The sequence below is a fragment of the Apostichopus japonicus genome, chromosome 1 (genome assembly GCF_037975245.1).
Source record: "Apostichopus japonicus isolate 1M-3 chromosome 1, ASM3797524v1, whole genome shotgun sequence".
Lineage (NCBI taxonomy): Eukaryota > Metazoa > Echinodermata > Holothuroidea > Aspidochirotida > Stichopodidae > Apostichopus > Apostichopus japonicus.
The window spans coordinates 6,866,848-6,884,241 of record NC_092561.1 but is presented as its reverse complement, the minus strand read 5'-3'; the positions used below and the strand labels follow the sequence as shown (position 1 = coordinate 6,884,241).

Genomic DNA, 17,394 nt, shown 5'->3' with positions numbered 1-17,394 from the left:
TTTTGTGTTTGATTTCATAGGCATTGTTTCCAAAGCATGATGCGAGGGATGGGGGGGAAGGATGGGTGGCTGCAGCCAGGGTTCATAGGATGACATCTTTGTGCTGTGCAGTTTCATGTAGTTTATTCAGAATTACACAAAATAGTACAAAATCATTGGTTTCATACAGTGTACTTGATTCAATTAAGAGATAACCTATTAATGATTAAAAGGTGAAGTGAATACAGCTAAAACGGAGAGTTATTTTGGAAATTAAGATTACAATTTAGAAGTGGCGAAAATATCCAACAACATTACATAAGTCAGACAATTTAAATATTTCATTGGCATAAATAAATCGCTCTGCCACTATACTGGCCTACAGTTTTATCAAAAAAGCCTAAAACTTGTTAAATCGCAAGATTTATTGGTTAGAAGTGAGAACATGATAACTGATGCAACTATAATGAATTTCTAGTTTCATTGATAAACTCTAGATCAGTTTTCTTTGAAGTTTTCTTTTAATTTAATTAATCTAAATAATTTTTCCATTGCCTCTGAGAGACTTCCTGTGAATGCCTGTTGCAAGGAAGCTAGTTGAATTTGGCTTCTTCTTGGAATCAATACACATAGATAAAAAAGCATTTCAAAAAAAGATACATCAAGGTTCTTTTTCCTTCGATGCCAACAAAAGACGTCAAACATTTCAAAAGACTTTTCCTTTAATCAAGTAATCTCCCTCTTCTCAGTTTGGGTAAAGTTCGATGACCTTTTCATGGTAAATTTAAAGATTTCCTCTGGATTTTATTACTGGTTGTGCCACAGGGTCCAAGGTGCCTAAAGTGTTTGCCAGGATGCAGGGGGGCCAAAGATGCTGACTTTCTCTTTCTTGCAAAAGGTGCTAGTTTTTCTTGGAGGTGCCGAAATGCACCGCTTGTTTGAAGGGCCCCAGTGTCGCCGGTTTGATCACGGCATCGGTTGCAACTTACGTCCCTGTCCACCCTTCGAGTCATCACCAGATCTTTTCCTGACGTAAGAGTTGAACCAGTTATATAAATCACTATATTATCTCCAACCGGAGAAGAGAAAAATAAAAAAAAAATAGCACTTCACGACTTTATTCAAATCTTCTGAGTTAGCGGCAAGGACGGGAATGGACACATTTCCACATCTACACCACATCATCTCATGAAAACATTTTATCCTGGATACTCTCTCTCTCTCTATGTCTGGTGTTAACAAGCTGTCGCCTCGCAAACTCTCATCTCCTTTCGATCCCCGCAGGGTTCTCCCGAGCCCTTTGATCTCCTCTTCATGGTCCTGGTACGGATCTGTACGCCCTCGCCGCAGCTCACCGAGCATTCCGACCAATCGGACCACGGCATCATCATACAGTCTCGAGCTAGAAGTAAATAAATTAAAGAAATTAATCCAACGTTAGACTTTGTGGTGTGTGGCTTGATTTTGATAAGACATTTTGTTTAGATGTTGTTTTACACTAGTAAAAACCCCATAACAAAGTAGGTCTGCCCCAAAACCCCGTTGGTCAGCCCCATAACCCCATAACAAAGTAGATCAGCCCCATAACCCCATAACAAAATAGGTCAGCCCCATAACCCCGTTGGTCAGTCCCATAACCCCATAACAAAGTAGGTCAGCCCCAAACCCCAAAACAAAGTAGGTCAGCCCCATAACCCCGTTGGTCAGCCCCATAAACCCATAACAAAGTAGGTCAGCCCCATGACAAAGTAGGTAAGCCCCATAACCCCATAACAAAATAGGTCAGCCCCATAACCCCATAACAAAATAGGTCAGCCCCATAACCCCATAACAAAGTAGGTCAGCAGCTTGATTGGTCAAATTTGTTAACAAATTTTAAAGGGAAAGCTTTTTAATGTTTTCCAAGTTGCTCTCTGTTGTGATTAACACTGCCGATGGCTATCCCTAGAAAACATTTCTCTACCGGGGAGGGGGAGGGGGGGAGGCAGTCAGAAATCACAGTAACTTGCATACTGTGTAACAATACTTCCCTAATAACAGACATGACATCACCAACTGATCGAGTCGCAGAGTGAAACGTGGAAGGTAAAATCCAAAAACCCAAAGACAGGCTATCAAACAAAAGGAGAGATTGAGAAGAGGACCCAAATTCCAATTTTACTCACGACAGACTTCCATCATGCATTTTTTACTCTCCTTGCGAGGTCCGCAGCTCTCGCCTCCGTTCTTGGCCCTGACTTTGACCATCCTGGTCCGGACCATACGTCCCTTGCCGCACGACTTTGAACATTCGCCCCAGTCGCTCCACTCGGACATCATGCAGTCCACTACGTAGCGGCCCGTCACTGAAATATGAAGAACGGAATTCGGTAAATTTCGGCCTTCGCCGTGATAATCGAACAGCGAAGATATTCGTCGGTTACGTCCGTGTCTTGGATTTTACAAACGTTAAAATTGATTTAAAAGATTTGTTTGTTGTAAGATCAGACCTCCCAGCGGCTCTTCAACAAAATATCGGTTTTTAAAAGGTAGTAAATTTTTAGAAGAAAGAAAGGTTTTTTAAGGCTACGCTAAATCTTAATAATTTTTTTTCTTTAACCTAAAATGAAAATAAGATTTTTAGAGGTTTTAAAGAGTATTTTTGAGAAATAAAGAGTCGTTTTGAAATAAAGTTTTTTTTAAAGGTTTTGCTGGGAGGTCTGTAACGGTGACAGCACTGTTGGGAAGATGGCATTGAAGATTCACTATTACAAGGGTGTCTATAAATGCTTGAGCACTCATTTAAATTACATTGAGTATAAGAAGGAAGATTGTATGGAGTTTTATTTTGGGGGCATAGCTTGCAATTCATACGTTTTGGTTTAATTACACGTCAAGGAAAATTAAATGTGGATTAATAACACATGACACTGCAAAATTATCATGACAAAATATTAAAGCGATCTTTATTTAAGGAGGTTTTTTGATGACGATGAAAGAGTCTGATTTTAGAGGAGAATGAAACAGACACTACCTCGTCTAAGTTACCTAATAAGCTTATCACAAACAACAACACAACTAATTAATAACAAAGTTAATGACTCTTGTGGCATTTGAACAGTGCCCTCAACAAAGGCAGCATTTCGGATGTCATAGTTGACGATTTTTATCAATACTTTTTGACCCCAATTTTTTTAAATAAATTTTCTGAGGCTATTTGACACTAAACCTACTACAAATGTGTTTATTAGCATGACTAGACAATTTTGATATTAAATAATGACATCAAACATGAAACTTTGAAATTTCCAAATTTCGTTGTTGTGTAGGTGATTAATACTAATAGGAGAATAGATTCTTGGTATCAAAATGTTAAAATATTGGATCTGATTCACATCAACTTCACTTCACTACTTAATCCCTCTGTAATCTTCCCTTTGTGAAGAAGAAACAAACAAGGAGTGTTATCTCAGTGGTTAACGCCGGTGCCTTCCAATCATAAGGTCCCCGGTTCGAGTCACTCCAAGATTAATGTATGTCCTCCAGTTACAGAGTTGTTGACAATTGACAATTTATAATCATGGACGTTTCATATGAATCTAAGAGACTGACTTCGGTCAGCTTGCGGCTTGATAAGCCAATGAGGCTTCTTCGCGAGTTCCTGCTTGCAGGAGGATCTAAAATACATACAAGGAAGATATATATTTTCCTGAGTCCCCTAATCGCCCCCACCCCCCCCCCAGATTCCGTTCTCATAAGACAAACACTCACCCATATTCTTCTTTGGTGGCATATCTGTGGTATCCATATGTTTATCCATGCCAGGCTTAACCATCGTTTCACCTTGAAGGGGACAAAATTAAAAACTCATTGATGAAAACAAATTTTCTTCCCAGGGTACCTTTAATGAGAACATGCTGAGCCCTCCCCTACCCACCCCCCCCCCCAAAATGATATATAAATAAATAACTACCATCCTTCTGGTATGGAAAATATATGAATAATAAACAAGACTGTGGTTTGAAATTCCCTCATCTAGATTTGAAAAACCAAAACCACAGGCATTACAAACCACAGGACAAAGCACAAGTTAGTTATAAAAAAGATGTGATTTTTTAATGAAATTTGAAATGTTCCAGAAATATTTACGTTATGCTTGTCTGCATCTGTCTGGCTCTACGGTTAAATTAATATCACTTGATATTAATTAATTAATTAAATTAATTAATTAATTAATAGCACTTGACATGTGAATTAGCACTTGTCAACAAAAAATAGGTTAGAAAGACCAAAATATAAAAGTTTGTTGTGACTGAAGTACCTCAGGCTATCTCACCACTGAGACTAGTTTACTTAATACCCTAACTATCACCAACATCTGGAAAGTATTTAAAGGGGGTTATGCCTCAAGGAAAAATTTGAGTTAAAAGTTTGTAGCAATTATCAACACAGACACACACACACACACACATGTACACCATCTTGACTGTGTAGGTCACTTACCTGCCTAAGGCAAGTAACCAATTTATTGGTATTCTTGTGCTCAGAAAAAAATGTCTTTCTGACTCATTTTTTGACAGAAACACCACAACTGTCAAAAGTTTGGAACCTTAATTTCTAGAATGACACTGGCACTCAACCCAACCCAACCCAACCTACTTTACATATAGCTAACGGGACAGAAGTTATTATTGTCTGGCAAAGTTGAACTACTACCAGTTAATAACATATTTTGTTAGTTGTCGTATGCACTGCCCAAGTGTCTACAGAAAGACTATAAAATGAAGTGATACCCAGTGGGGTGGTACGAGCCCAATTTTTAATTTTTTTTGGTAAACTGGGAGGACACTTCGGTTCTGGAAGAGGGCGGGGGGGTCCCTAGTTTAGGAAACCCGTGGCTAGAGGACTTGTGAGTCAACCTCCGGAAATAGGTTTTCTTCCGGGGAACATCTGAGCCACCAGTAATTTTTTTCTATTTTTCTTAGCTGAGTTCTCCTCCCGGGAGAGAGGTATTGCCAGGGCTGGGACAGCCTGCCAGTAAAGTCATCATCCCCATCTCTTAGTTTTTATAATTTGGTACACGATTCCATTCTGAAAATAACTTGCTTGTATTCTTTACCCTAACTGTATTTATTTTAAATTACTAGTCTGTTTATTTAAAAAAACATTCTTTTGCTAACCTGCAAACCGGTTCGATCAGGCTTGTCCACCCCCCCCCCTCCCCACCTTCCTCCTCCCCCAACACACAGGTAGGAAGTAAGTGAGTGAAATACAACAAGCAATGTTAAGATGTGGTGGGAGAGAAGACCGGTACAATCTACATTGTAGATAAGACAACTATAATGAGACAGATTTGGATTTGTTGCTGTTTATGGAAAGATGTCTGGTCACCTAGAAACAAAACACTTCAAAACATGATTAGAATTAGAAAGTTTATGAATAAAAAGAAACTTGGAATTTGAGATTCTGTCTTTTAAACAGTTGAACAGTGATTTTCAAATCATAAATGCACCACTAGCAACGTGATGCTGCAGTAACAAAGATGACTAAACTCAAAATCAGGTGATCAGGATGAAAGCATTTTACCCGAATCGCCCGTGTCGTGTGCGCCGGTTTCACCGTAAGTCGCATTGCAGGGAGCTTCCATCACCGACAGCCTCCTGACTACTATCTTGCCCATGGGTTGCAATTCCCCATCGGTGGTATTGAAGAAAGGGCTCATGACGTTGTCGGGGAAGGTGGCTGTCAGACGGTGCATCTTCTCCTGGGGATTGGTGGGTGCATTTCTAGACTGCCGTGACAAAAAAGGAGGGATCGTGAACCGTTTCAAATAACGAGAAGAACAAATGAGGTGCCATTTTTTTGTTTCGTGAACTTTTCTCTCCTTCCCCCCAACTTCTTCCCCTTGGGCACTCAAAGAGAGAAAATATCAAATTGGTTTAATGGATCTAACATCATTTAAATTTATCACGACATTTAAGGAAATGATGCGCAGAAAGGAAATAAACCCGCACTGGAGGCGAATGTGGATCTCCGTCCATCACGGCACGATCCGTCACTACGGATCCTATATATCAGTACATGTAAATAACATGACGGGATCGGACTTACCATGTATGAGATCCCACTGTCTGTACCTGCATCCCACGGCAGCAAGTCAAACTCGGCGGATTCAACCCAGCCGCAATCCGCGGTGCAGAGATTCTCGTTCGAGATGCCGACCAACCAGTCGGGGCTGGGTCCGATCATGGTCAACGCGGACACCATGTGGCGACGTCGGTCCACCTCCATCAACATGTTGGTCATGTTACCGACTGCGGGCCACAGTCCCCTGTGCTTGAAGACGGACCGAATGGTGCTTCCCTGTGGTCATGAGGAGACAGAGGTTTCAGGAGCTGGCATGAATCTCATAATACTTAAGTATCAACTACAGGATTAAACTGTTTCAGAGTACTTAACTTAATTTAACAGAAACTTAAAATCCCCATACGTAAATAAAAGGAGACTTATGAGTTCTTCTTGGTACAGCGACGAAAGAAGGTCTCAGCAACCGAATTATCCAAAGATGAATTGCAAAAAATAGTCGTATAATCACAAGCGATAATTTTGCGGAAAACTACGTGTAGTAACTTCCGGGTGGTAGATACGGAAGGAGGAATAAGTGGGCGTGGCCCATGGAGCGAGGGCGCAGTGCTAAAATGTTTTCCAAATGTGTAGTCAGGTAGATAGGATAGTGCAATTGTGGAGTGGGAGACAGGTAAGAGAGGTGTGAAGTAAATCAGAAAAACTCATGGGTCCACATTCATCTTCGTACATTTTTTATTGTCATCACTTGCTGAGGTTGGTTTGCAACGGAATACGGACAAAAAGCTAGAATACGAACCACATACCGTAGGTGGTGATCGGTCGATGACAAATTACGCAGACAGTCAGACAGAAATTCAAATCATGCAGATGCAAATTTGACGAACAGATTAAATCATTCATCTTGGAGATGTCTTAACTGGACTGACTGGGTTAAATAACAGACTAGGGTAAACATCTTAAGATTTATTTGAATTGGCCCTTGTCCATCCCCACTAACCATGTACCACTCCCAGTTTAGCATGCAATCATTCTAGGTAAAGCATTAGATGCTGTAACCATTTCCACTGTGTCTACAGAGTACTCCAATCGAGAAAAATCGCATAACTGGAAATGAACAACAGCCTGGGAATAAAAATAAATGTATATTTGAACTGGTCCTCAGTTTTCTTCCCCTCCCTCACCTACCCCCACAGACCATTACTGCATATACAGCCTTGGTATTAGAGGCTGTATCTACTGCACTGACATAACACTCCATCGCTGCCTGAACATTGCTTTTACAAGCCGTGGGTTTACGACACCGTGATATCGATCATTCCCACATTATTTTTTTATTAAAGGGTGTGAAGACTCGCGCAAAAAGAAACGTCTCATGCCGGTTATCTGACCTAGTTTCGAATGAGGTGTAACAGAAGTGTTAGACACCACCATCTATCCCAGAAGCTTGCTACCATCGGTAATTAGACACTAGTGTACAGTCAGTACATACAGCTACGGTCAATACCCACAACAAAATGTACATAGCAGAGTGGACATCTCATGTCCAGTTAAAGATAACAAGGTATCATGTTTCATTACTGTCTGCATTTTGTAGCGACAAGAAGAAAACGTCATTTGCAAGCAACGGAAAGTTAACTTTTTCAGAGCGCGGCACGCGGTCTTCACACCTTTAACGTCAAAACTTTGCCGGGCACCATATGTCCACAACGCTACATCCGGGCATTTTTACCTGCAATCTCATTTCCTTCTGGAGGGACACGGGCGATCCATACTGGGCCAGCTGTTTGACGCCATCCGAGGCATAGCTGCCATCTTCCCACATGGTATAACCGGATGAGTGTGTGGCACCTATCAGATCCGACCAATGATTACCCCTCCCTGTCAAGAGGTAGGACGAGAGAATATGATTTGAAATTTAGCGCTGCCTATATCAAAATTGTGAATTATCATCTTGTAATATAGTTATAGAGACATAACGTCTCGTTCATTTTGTCTTCACATTCCTTTGTTTGTCTAACTTTTTTCATTTTTTATTTGTTTTTGTTGTTGTTGTTGCTCCCTGTGTTTTTCTTTTGGTTGCTATCTTTGATAAACAACCATTGTTTATTGCCGGTGTCCATCATATATGTATTAATTTTAATTTTGTATATACCTTCAGACACAAAAATTGACTATACTGTGTACAGGAGATGTGAGAAAATAAACTTGAACTGAATTAATAACATGTTCAATCTAATAAGTTAGTAAGCATCCAACAACTTGTAAGCAAATAGTGGGAACAGACCTCCCAGTGGCTCTTCAACAATATAAAGGTTGTTTTTTAAGGTTGTAAATGAAGAAATAAAGGTTTTAAAAGGCTTCATACATGAAAATAAAGGATTTTAAAGGTCCAAAATGAAGTTAATTTGTAGCATACTCACCATCTTTGCCCATTTTTACATCATCTGTGGCCCTTATATAAAATACCTGACTTACAACTGTTATTTGTGAGTGTTTTGTATCACTGCATGAATCAAGCCTGGCTGTCCACAAAAACTTTAATAATGGCAAATGGTTAGCATGACTGAATACAATATTTCTACTATTCCTAAACTAAATCTTTAAAATATTTTTTTTTTATTAACTTAACATAAAAATAAGGTTTTAAAGGGTATTTTTGAAAAATAAAGAGCTGTTTTTGAAATAAAGGTTTATGTCTGGGGAAAGTGTTCTGTAAGTGGAATCTCTCTCTATAAACTGAAGAATCACATTTCCTTTTCTTTAAAAGGTGTTAATTCCACATCACTGTCAAATCAGATCAAAACCAAACTTGAAAGTCCATATAACCATAGATCTTAAAAGGCCAGCACCACTTAAAAGTGTTTTCAGAATATCCTTAGAAATTTTAAATTTCCGTTACAAGTATTTTTGTAGTCTTTTGTTGATAAGTTACAAGTAGTACTTGCACATTTAACTCTGCCTAAAATCTTACCTGAGGGGTAGTCCTTGGGATGTGTTTGGACTGTCCACTGTCCATAGAAGGAGAAATCGTATTCTGCAACACTACAAGCACAGCATTCAAATGCAGGCGTGACTTCTTCCTCTGTGACAGGTTCTACAGAGAAAGCACAAAGAATTCAATGCCTAAAGGCAAGAGTCGTAAGGGACTCCTTCATCATGTACTCATATGCCAGTACATACTGGCTGGTACTCATAATCTCTCTCACAGATTTACAATGGTACTCGTATTTGTACATTTTGGAAATGTAGTATAGAAGTCAGAGCAAGGGTACTCATACTTATGCCAGTGGGAATTCTTTGTGTACTCGTACTCATGCTGTTGTACTCATACTCATGCTGTTGTACTCATACTGATTGTACTCACACTCATGCTATAGTACTTGTACTGATGCTGTTCTACTCATGCTGTTGTACTCCTACTCATGCTGTTGTGCTTGTTCTGAAGCTGCTGTACTCATACTCATGCTGTGCAATCATACTCATGCCGCTGTACTCCTACTCATGCCATTGTACTCATACTCATGAACATGTCATTGTACTCATACTCATGTGGTTGTACTCATACTCATGCTGCATACCCATGATGTGCACTCATACCCAATGACATTGTACTCATACTCCTGCTGTTGTACTCACGCTATATGCTTATGCTGATGTACTCGTACTCATGGTGTTGTGCTTGTTCTGAAGCTGCTGTACTCATACTGTGAAATCATACTCATGCCGTTCTACTCATACTCATGCCATTGTACTCATACTCATGCAGTTGTACTCATGCTGCTGTACTCATACTCATGATGTGCACTCATACCCAATGACATTGTACTCATATTCATGCTGTTTTACTTGTACTCATGCTGTTGTACTCATACTCATGCTAATGTACTCATACTCATGCTCTTCACTAATACTCATGCCATTGTACTTATTATGAAATCCTATAAAGTGGCACTTTCGTGTACATTTGGATTAATATTTAACATTTTACAGAGACTTGAAATCCAAAAACAATGCGGTTTACTTGTTTGACATTAAACTACATGTAATGATGAAAATGGGGAAGTAAGTTGAGCATTCCATAACTACCACTTACCTCCTTCACAGAGACGAGTGGAGAGATTTCCTTCGTCCATGAACCACACTTTCCTGTGCATTACTGAAGCTCTACAGAAGAGACAGAAATACTATGAGCAATTAAAGATGAATTACCTTCATTAATCATCTTCATTATTAACATTTGCAATAACGATGGACAACCATCTCCCCCATCCCCTCCCCTTTTATGCCTCCCTTCCCACTGGAGGGTAACCTTGCAATATTTTTTTAATGAAATACGGGGGTTGCACAGTTAATGTGACGACAACTACTACGTTAGGTATAAACAGAGTCTGTAAATCAATCATTATATCTGCTTCCCATTTTTAAACCCCTCCGACATTTCTTGCATTATCTCAGCAGGATGTACAATATGGGATGCCAAATAGTTAAGTCCATAATGGATTCCTGGTAATTAAGAGGCATAAATTAGGTTAAGACCCTGATTAATTACCTCCAGGCGAACAACAACATCTAACCACAATGTGGGTGACTGCTTGCTGCATTCAGATATTAATTCATTACAGTAGTTAGCTTCCATAACAACAACAATATTTAATGAACATCTCTTATAAAGAGGAATACCTAGATAGATGGTTGTGGACGGATTCAATTATAATGTTCACAGCAGACCTTAATTTATGAGAAACTCATGCTGAGATTATTTTTACTGCATTGAAAAACATGGTTTATTAATTGGTTCCATATGCCACACTTTATAGACCTTCGAAAGTTTTCAATTTTGAAATGATTGTACTCCTGAAATGTAGTCCAGTTGAAATCTCACTTCGAATCTCACTTCTTTTCCACTTTTCCTGCATCAATGAACCTCTTCTACACTTATGAGCAACATTACAAAAGCACTGTTCCCCTTCCAACCCCTTCCAATTCTCCATCCCCCCCCTCCGCCCCACGCCCTTCCACGTTTCAATTCATTCTGAGTACATGGCCTAACTCATAAAGTGTCACTCCAAACTCTTTTCAGAACAAAAATGTACAGCAGAGTTTGATCTCATAAATACCTTCCTTACCCATCCCGGCCCACACGGCCTGACTAATTTCCATTTCCTCTCTATCTGTAATCATTCTTGTTTACAATTCTTGTTTACAATTATTTGTTGGATACATCAGTTCACTATCGATGTACCCCTTTCGGCTTCCAAGGCTAGGACATCTTCCTCATTGTTTACAGCACCTAGTAATATTTTCGATTGAGGCATCTGTCAAAATTGATGCCTTGATTTACTTACTGAAAACAGATCAGCATTCTGGTCGAAATTCCAATATTTTATGGAGCGTTACAGGCTATCAATTTCACCTTTTATGATGCCAAAGCAGAGGGATATATACTGTACATAACCCTCTCTTAAGGGAATTGATAAAAGCTGACATTATTTGATTAATTGTGGCACATTATCAAGGCAACCAAGCTAGGCAATCCACAAAGTCTCTTAAAAAGGATTCACAGGCGGAAAGTTGATTACTTTTTAGCAAAATTGCCGAAATTTTTCGGAATCTGTTAGTAAAGTCTACAAAAAAGAACACATCCTCATAGCATTTGTGTTGTGAGATTTGTGTTATTTCTATTTATTCATTCTATTTATTTATTAATTAATTTTTTTGTGGTATTTTGTTTATGCATCTGGCAACAGTCGAATGGATGATGTCTTCAGGCCACTTGAGCCCTTCTTTATAGTATTTCAATCATTTATACACAACAGAAACAGAAAAGAACATTTCTACGATAAAGAACAGCGAATACTTCAAGCTTCCTGGTTAACATTCATCACACTCGAAAAAATTGATCCCATCATCTTCTGCTACTTTTGCCTTTGGGTTTTCTTTCAAAATGTAGTCCTCTTTTTTCCTCAATTTTCTTTTGTTTTTAACGCTTGCAATTCGCACGCTACATTCACGTTGAAGTCAATAAAGTTTTACATATGTCACGATAATTCGCTAAATGCTAAACATGTTAGTGAGCAATGTAATCTCTCTCTCTCCTAACCCAGTACAAAATCACATTGCCTCGATCAATGGTGAACTCCAAATTTTTCTCAATTATGCAAATGAATTTTGGATAAGTGCTTTCCACTCCAGTCTAGGTAAACGTACTTCAAAAAAAAAAAAAAAAAACTTGAAGGGAAGAGATGAAAACAAAATTGCTTGTGGCATGAAACGGATTAACGTACAGTAAAAGCTCTCCAAGAAAGAGATACATCTATCTTATGAGCTTCAATTCAGCAAAATAAGAATGGCTTATAATTTATATCTCCATTTCTACAGGGTATAACTTGATTAAAACGCACACCGCAATTTCATAAAGTCGAAAGTATCTAAAATGGAATCTATGGGCAGAGTCCAATTGCATAGGCACACAAGAATAATTAAGTAAGACCTTCAGAGAAATAAGTCTGATGAAAGCTTTCAAATTTTCATTTCTGTTGGTTTGCCTTTGATTAAGTTACAGTTACATTAAAGATAGGAATTTATAAATTATCAGGAATTTATCCAACAGTGTCTCTAAGTGTGTTCATTGTAAGTCGATGTAAAAAGTAAATTGCATTCTCAGTGGGGATGCTATGGGGGTGGGGGCATGAGCTAGCATTATACCCCCAATCCTATATTTTTCCCTTGTCCCCCTCCCCAGTTGTCCCTAAACCAAATCTGGTACTTGTCCAAAATATATATCGCTAGGCTAATCGTTTGTATTAGAAACAGCTTCCAATGCCTACCAAAGTCGACCGCTAAAACATTTTTTAACTGGCTCAAAGCCGCTGGCACTCAGTTTGTCAAACTTCAAAAACAGTTCTTGCTCGCCACGGACTTGCAATAGTTTAGGAAGGTTAGATATGAGAAAAATTGTCAAATGATAGCACCATTTTGCGTCTAAGTCATTTTACTTGTAGAAAAGTTTCCAATGTGGAGAGGGATATCCCCTCCCTTAAACCCCTCCCCAATATCAGGGTTATATGATTTGCCCGCCCTCCCCCTCCCCCCGATTGCCTAAGCTGATGCCGCTACTGTTCACTCTACTGAAAATGGAACAATCACCATGATAAGTTTTAAATGGTCGTCCGAGACGACAAAATTTCTGTTTGGACAACCAAACTCAACTTTGAGGTGGTCCTACCAACAACTAGTTATTTATATATCTAACTTCAGCACTTTAATAATACCTCCAAATAGATAAATTGGTAAAATAACAATAAAACATGATAAATTTCATTCTCGAAGCTACTGTAGTGCTCTATACAACATACCTACACACATCTCTCCTACAATGTACATATTGGTAATTGTTATTTTGGTTACATTTTTTCGTACAAAACCTCAAAACTCAAACTATTTTACTCGCTATATATTCGAGTGGAATGGTTTTGCTTGCCAGTAGTAACAAAAAAAGAAGACACTTGCATTTTCTGCCTGTAGACATTAAGAACATAAACTGATAGGTTTAAATTAAGTGCAAACTTAATTTTAATGAAGTAGATTTTTTAAAGCAGATCAATGCAATAATTCTGAAATTCTAGGCCAGTCTGTGAACATGGTTGCATGATTGACACTTCTCTGCTCTGTAAAAGCACAGAATTTGAGTTTCTCTCTTTTTTTTGGAGAGGGGGGGGGGGGCGAGGGAGGGTTCAAATATCACAAAGCACCCAAACAACTTTTCATCAACATCAACAGAGAAATTAAGATGCTGCTTTTGGTATTTTTCATCAAGCATTTAATGTCACAGCCTTCATAGATCAGTCACGAGGAACTCGCACAGCATTACAACAAATTCAAGACTCATTAATTGAGAGTAAGCTAAATCAATTTCAATTTGAAATTCTGCCCTTGTACAAGAATCTAGATCACATGTACAGTACAGTATGAATCAGGACAAGTAGTCCTTGATTTTAATTGTAAATATTTGTTTACATGCAGCCCCGCTGGTCTGTGTCCTCATTATCTTGTTGTAGGCTTATAGTAAAAACGATGGTTCATTTGCATGTCATGAATTTATAATGAGATCAATTTTTACAAGGTTATGAGCTCATCAAAACCGCAACAGTCAGTAGATTGAAGTCTGCAGACAACCGCGGCAATTCATCGACTTACAAGGTCTGATTACTTGATCGGAGAGAATTTTTTCACCCTAGTTTAATAGTAGTTGTATGATGTGACATAAAGTTGTGATATGACAAACAATATGGAAAAAAAAGATGAAGAAAAAAAACAAAACAAAACAGAAAATATGAAAAAAAAGTATTCTTTGCTTTAATATCTAAAACCAGCAACTTGCACCATCCAAGGATAGACTACAGTAGTTTCACACGAGCATCCCTGGGCAAGAAAGCACACTTGATCAAGTGGGTTGTACACAGTGTTGAATGTAACAGATTTCACAACTGATGAGAGAACTTTCCGGTAGATTTGATCAGATTTACTGGGATCCAGATGTAAGGCCACACCATAACTTTTAAACATTTCATACTGTAGGCTTTTTGCAGTAAATCAGCAATTTTAGTACAAAAAAAATTTCTCTCTTTGAATTTAATATCTGTGTAATTCTTTCATGGGAAGGGAGTATATTATTTTCTCTTTAATTCTTACTCAATGAATCAAATTAACACAAAATAAAAGTTGAAATAATCAGGACCAGTTTTAGGTCTTTTTAGCATATCTACAGATAACGCCATTTACAGAGAATGACATCGAACTAGATAGGAAGCCAGAATAACAAGTAAAATATTGGACTTGATCAAGTCTCCTACCGGTGGAATCATTTCCCAAAATGACAGGAAAATTTATACGATGGCAGACATTTTGCTACTCACACCAAAACTCACACTGGTCATGAATGTTATCTGTCGCCTACATACCTTCATAACTGAAAACTCAACAGAAGGCTCTGTTTTGGGCCCTTACACTACGACAAAAATATTTTTTGGTTCACCAGCATTCAAACATTATCTACTTCGACAAAATTACAGCAGATTTGGACAAACACACTAGGAGGACTAGCATTCTTTACGTTTTCAGAAAATGACCTCTGGTGACCTCAAATGACCTTCAAATTTATAAATATGATCGCATGTATGAAAACTACATTCACACAGACCACTGACGAACTTTCAGCCAAATTGAATGAGAAATGACAGAGTGGCAGTCACTGAAATACGGTGGCAAAATTTCGGCAGAATCGCACGACCGCTACTCTTCAGCTGCAACCTTTCATCAGCTTGAACTTAAAGATCGTACCGATGTGGTAAACACAGGCCGCCGCCAGAAGTCGTTCATGGTCGTCACAGAGAGAGCGTGTTTGACTTTACAATCAAAGTTTCATTACACGGTATCACGTTTCCATCAAAAGTTCCCTCCTAGCAGCAGCTGGGGGAGTTATCTTTTCCGCTCGGCGGCCTCCCTTAGTCGGTTTGTAAAGTAATTGAATTCTGTTAACTTTATAAGATCATCATCGAGTAGCTAACAGCTACGAGGGAGAGATTAGGAGGTCTTACATAAACAGGCCTTCTGTAATCCTTACTCATAGATGGTGAGATTTCAATCAAGGCATGGTGAGGCTGATGTTTACCTTGGAGATCAGAGCTGGGTTCTCAGAAGGGAATGAACCGCTTTTCTAAAGGAAACGATGACAGCTTTATTAAATTTCTATTTTATCTTGGACCAGTTGTGTGCACAGTAATCATGCTCTGTGTACGCATGTACACGGACGGACGGCAACAAGCTCTGCAACCTACATACCAGTTGTTAAATGGTATTCATAGCTTGCTTGTTACTGGATAATAATTTGCAGGAATGCAAAAACCGCTGATAGAGGATAATTTTTATCTTTTTTTAATTAACCGAAGTTTGTTCCTACTTTTAACAAGAGCCCAAGGGCACTGTGGTTCCTTGCTTGGGGTATATGACAATACACATCATATTATCAAGCAAGATTGAACTGAAATAGTCCAAGTAATTGTCCTACATGTTCCCATAAAGTAACCAACACTATAGCCAACACTTTTGTGATCACAAAATGTGATCGGAGTTTTTATCAAAAGGCACTATTGAGATCTAATATGGCGTCGAAAATGTAAGAAATATAAGAGACCTACAAGCGTGTCAACAGATATGATAACAATGGTAACCTCAGATGACATGACCTTGAAGTTTCAAAACGTTCCACCACCCCATTCACAACTTGTCCCAAAATATCAACCATGTCACACCTTGGCATTGAGATTTAATTGTGCAATTAAATGTCAAAAAATTAACTTTTGAACTTGTATGTAACTTCACACGCAAAGGTCACCCGGAGGTCAACCAATTGACATTTTTGATCGGTGAGACCTAAATAGAGCATGACTGTAAAAATTCAAACATTTTTTCTTTGCCCATTTTCTCCCCCCATAATACTACTTTTTTAACATTAGCTGACCTTTGGTGACCTTGGATCACATGACCGTTAAGTTTGAAAATATTCCCCTATACCATTTGCAACTTGTCCAAAAAAATCAACCTTGTCACACCTTGGCACTGGGAGTTATTGCATTAAATGTCTGAAAATTAACTTTGACCTCAAATACCTTCGCACACGAAGGTCAAATGGGGGTCAACCCATTAACATTTATGATCAGAAGGTACCTTTAACATCTGAAAATAGCATCGAAACTGTAAAAATCCACAAAACACGAAAAGGTCACCAGAGGTCAAATTGAGGTCAAGGGTCACCCAGATGCGGGTCGACAATTGGATTACATTGGAGCAACTCCCAACCCTAACGGACAATTTGTTCTTAAGTTGTCGCAAAAATAGTAGTTTTTTATCATTAATTGACCTTTGGTGACCTTGTATCACATGACCGTTAAGTTTGAAAATATTCCCCTATACCATTTGCAACTACTCCAAAAATATCAACCTTGTCACACCTTGGAACTGGGAGTTATTGCATTAAATGTCTGAAAATTAACTTTGACCTCATATAACTTCGCACACGAAGGTCACACAGGGGTCAACCTATTGACATTTATGATCAGAAGGTACCTTTGACATCTGAAAATAGCATCGAAACTGTAAAAAATCCACAAAACACGAAAAGGTCACCAGAGGTCAAATTGAGGTCAAGGGTCACCCAGATGCGGGTCGACAATTGGACTTCATTGAAGCAACTCCCAACTCTAACGGACAATTTGTTCTCAAGTTATCGCAAAAATACTATCTTTTTATCATTAATTGACCTTTGGTGACCTTGTATCACATGACCGTTAA

At 38.7% G+C, this 17,394-nt stretch overlaps 1 protein-coding gene across 1 annotated transcript in view; it reads right to left on the bottom strand.

The window, feature by feature from the left end:
- Window positions 1-106: 106 nt before the first annotated feature.
- Window positions 107-17,394, bottom strand: part of LOC139965631 (spondin-1-like) — a 33,946-nt gene continuing 16,658 nt past the window's right edge. Inside the window, exons 4-11 of the mRNA XM_071968206.1 lie at window positions 10,139-10,209; window positions 9,017-9,139; window positions 7,775-7,923; window positions 6,070-6,321; window positions 5,545-5,749; window positions 3,730-3,801; window positions 2,145-2,324; window positions 107-1,381 (exon numbers count right to left, since the gene is read on the bottom strand). Coding sequence (XP_071824307.1) covers window positions 1,215-1,381; window positions 2,145-2,324; window positions 3,730-3,801; window positions 5,545-5,749; window positions 6,070-6,321; window positions 7,775-7,923; window positions 9,017-9,139; window positions 10,139-10,209 — 1,219 coding nt within the window. The 3' untranslated portion in view covers window positions 107-1,214. The remainder of the gene's footprint in view (window positions 1,382-2,144; window positions 2,325-3,729; window positions 3,802-5,544; window positions 5,750-6,069; window positions 6,322-7,774; window positions 7,924-9,016; window positions 9,140-10,138; window positions 10,210-17,394) is intronic.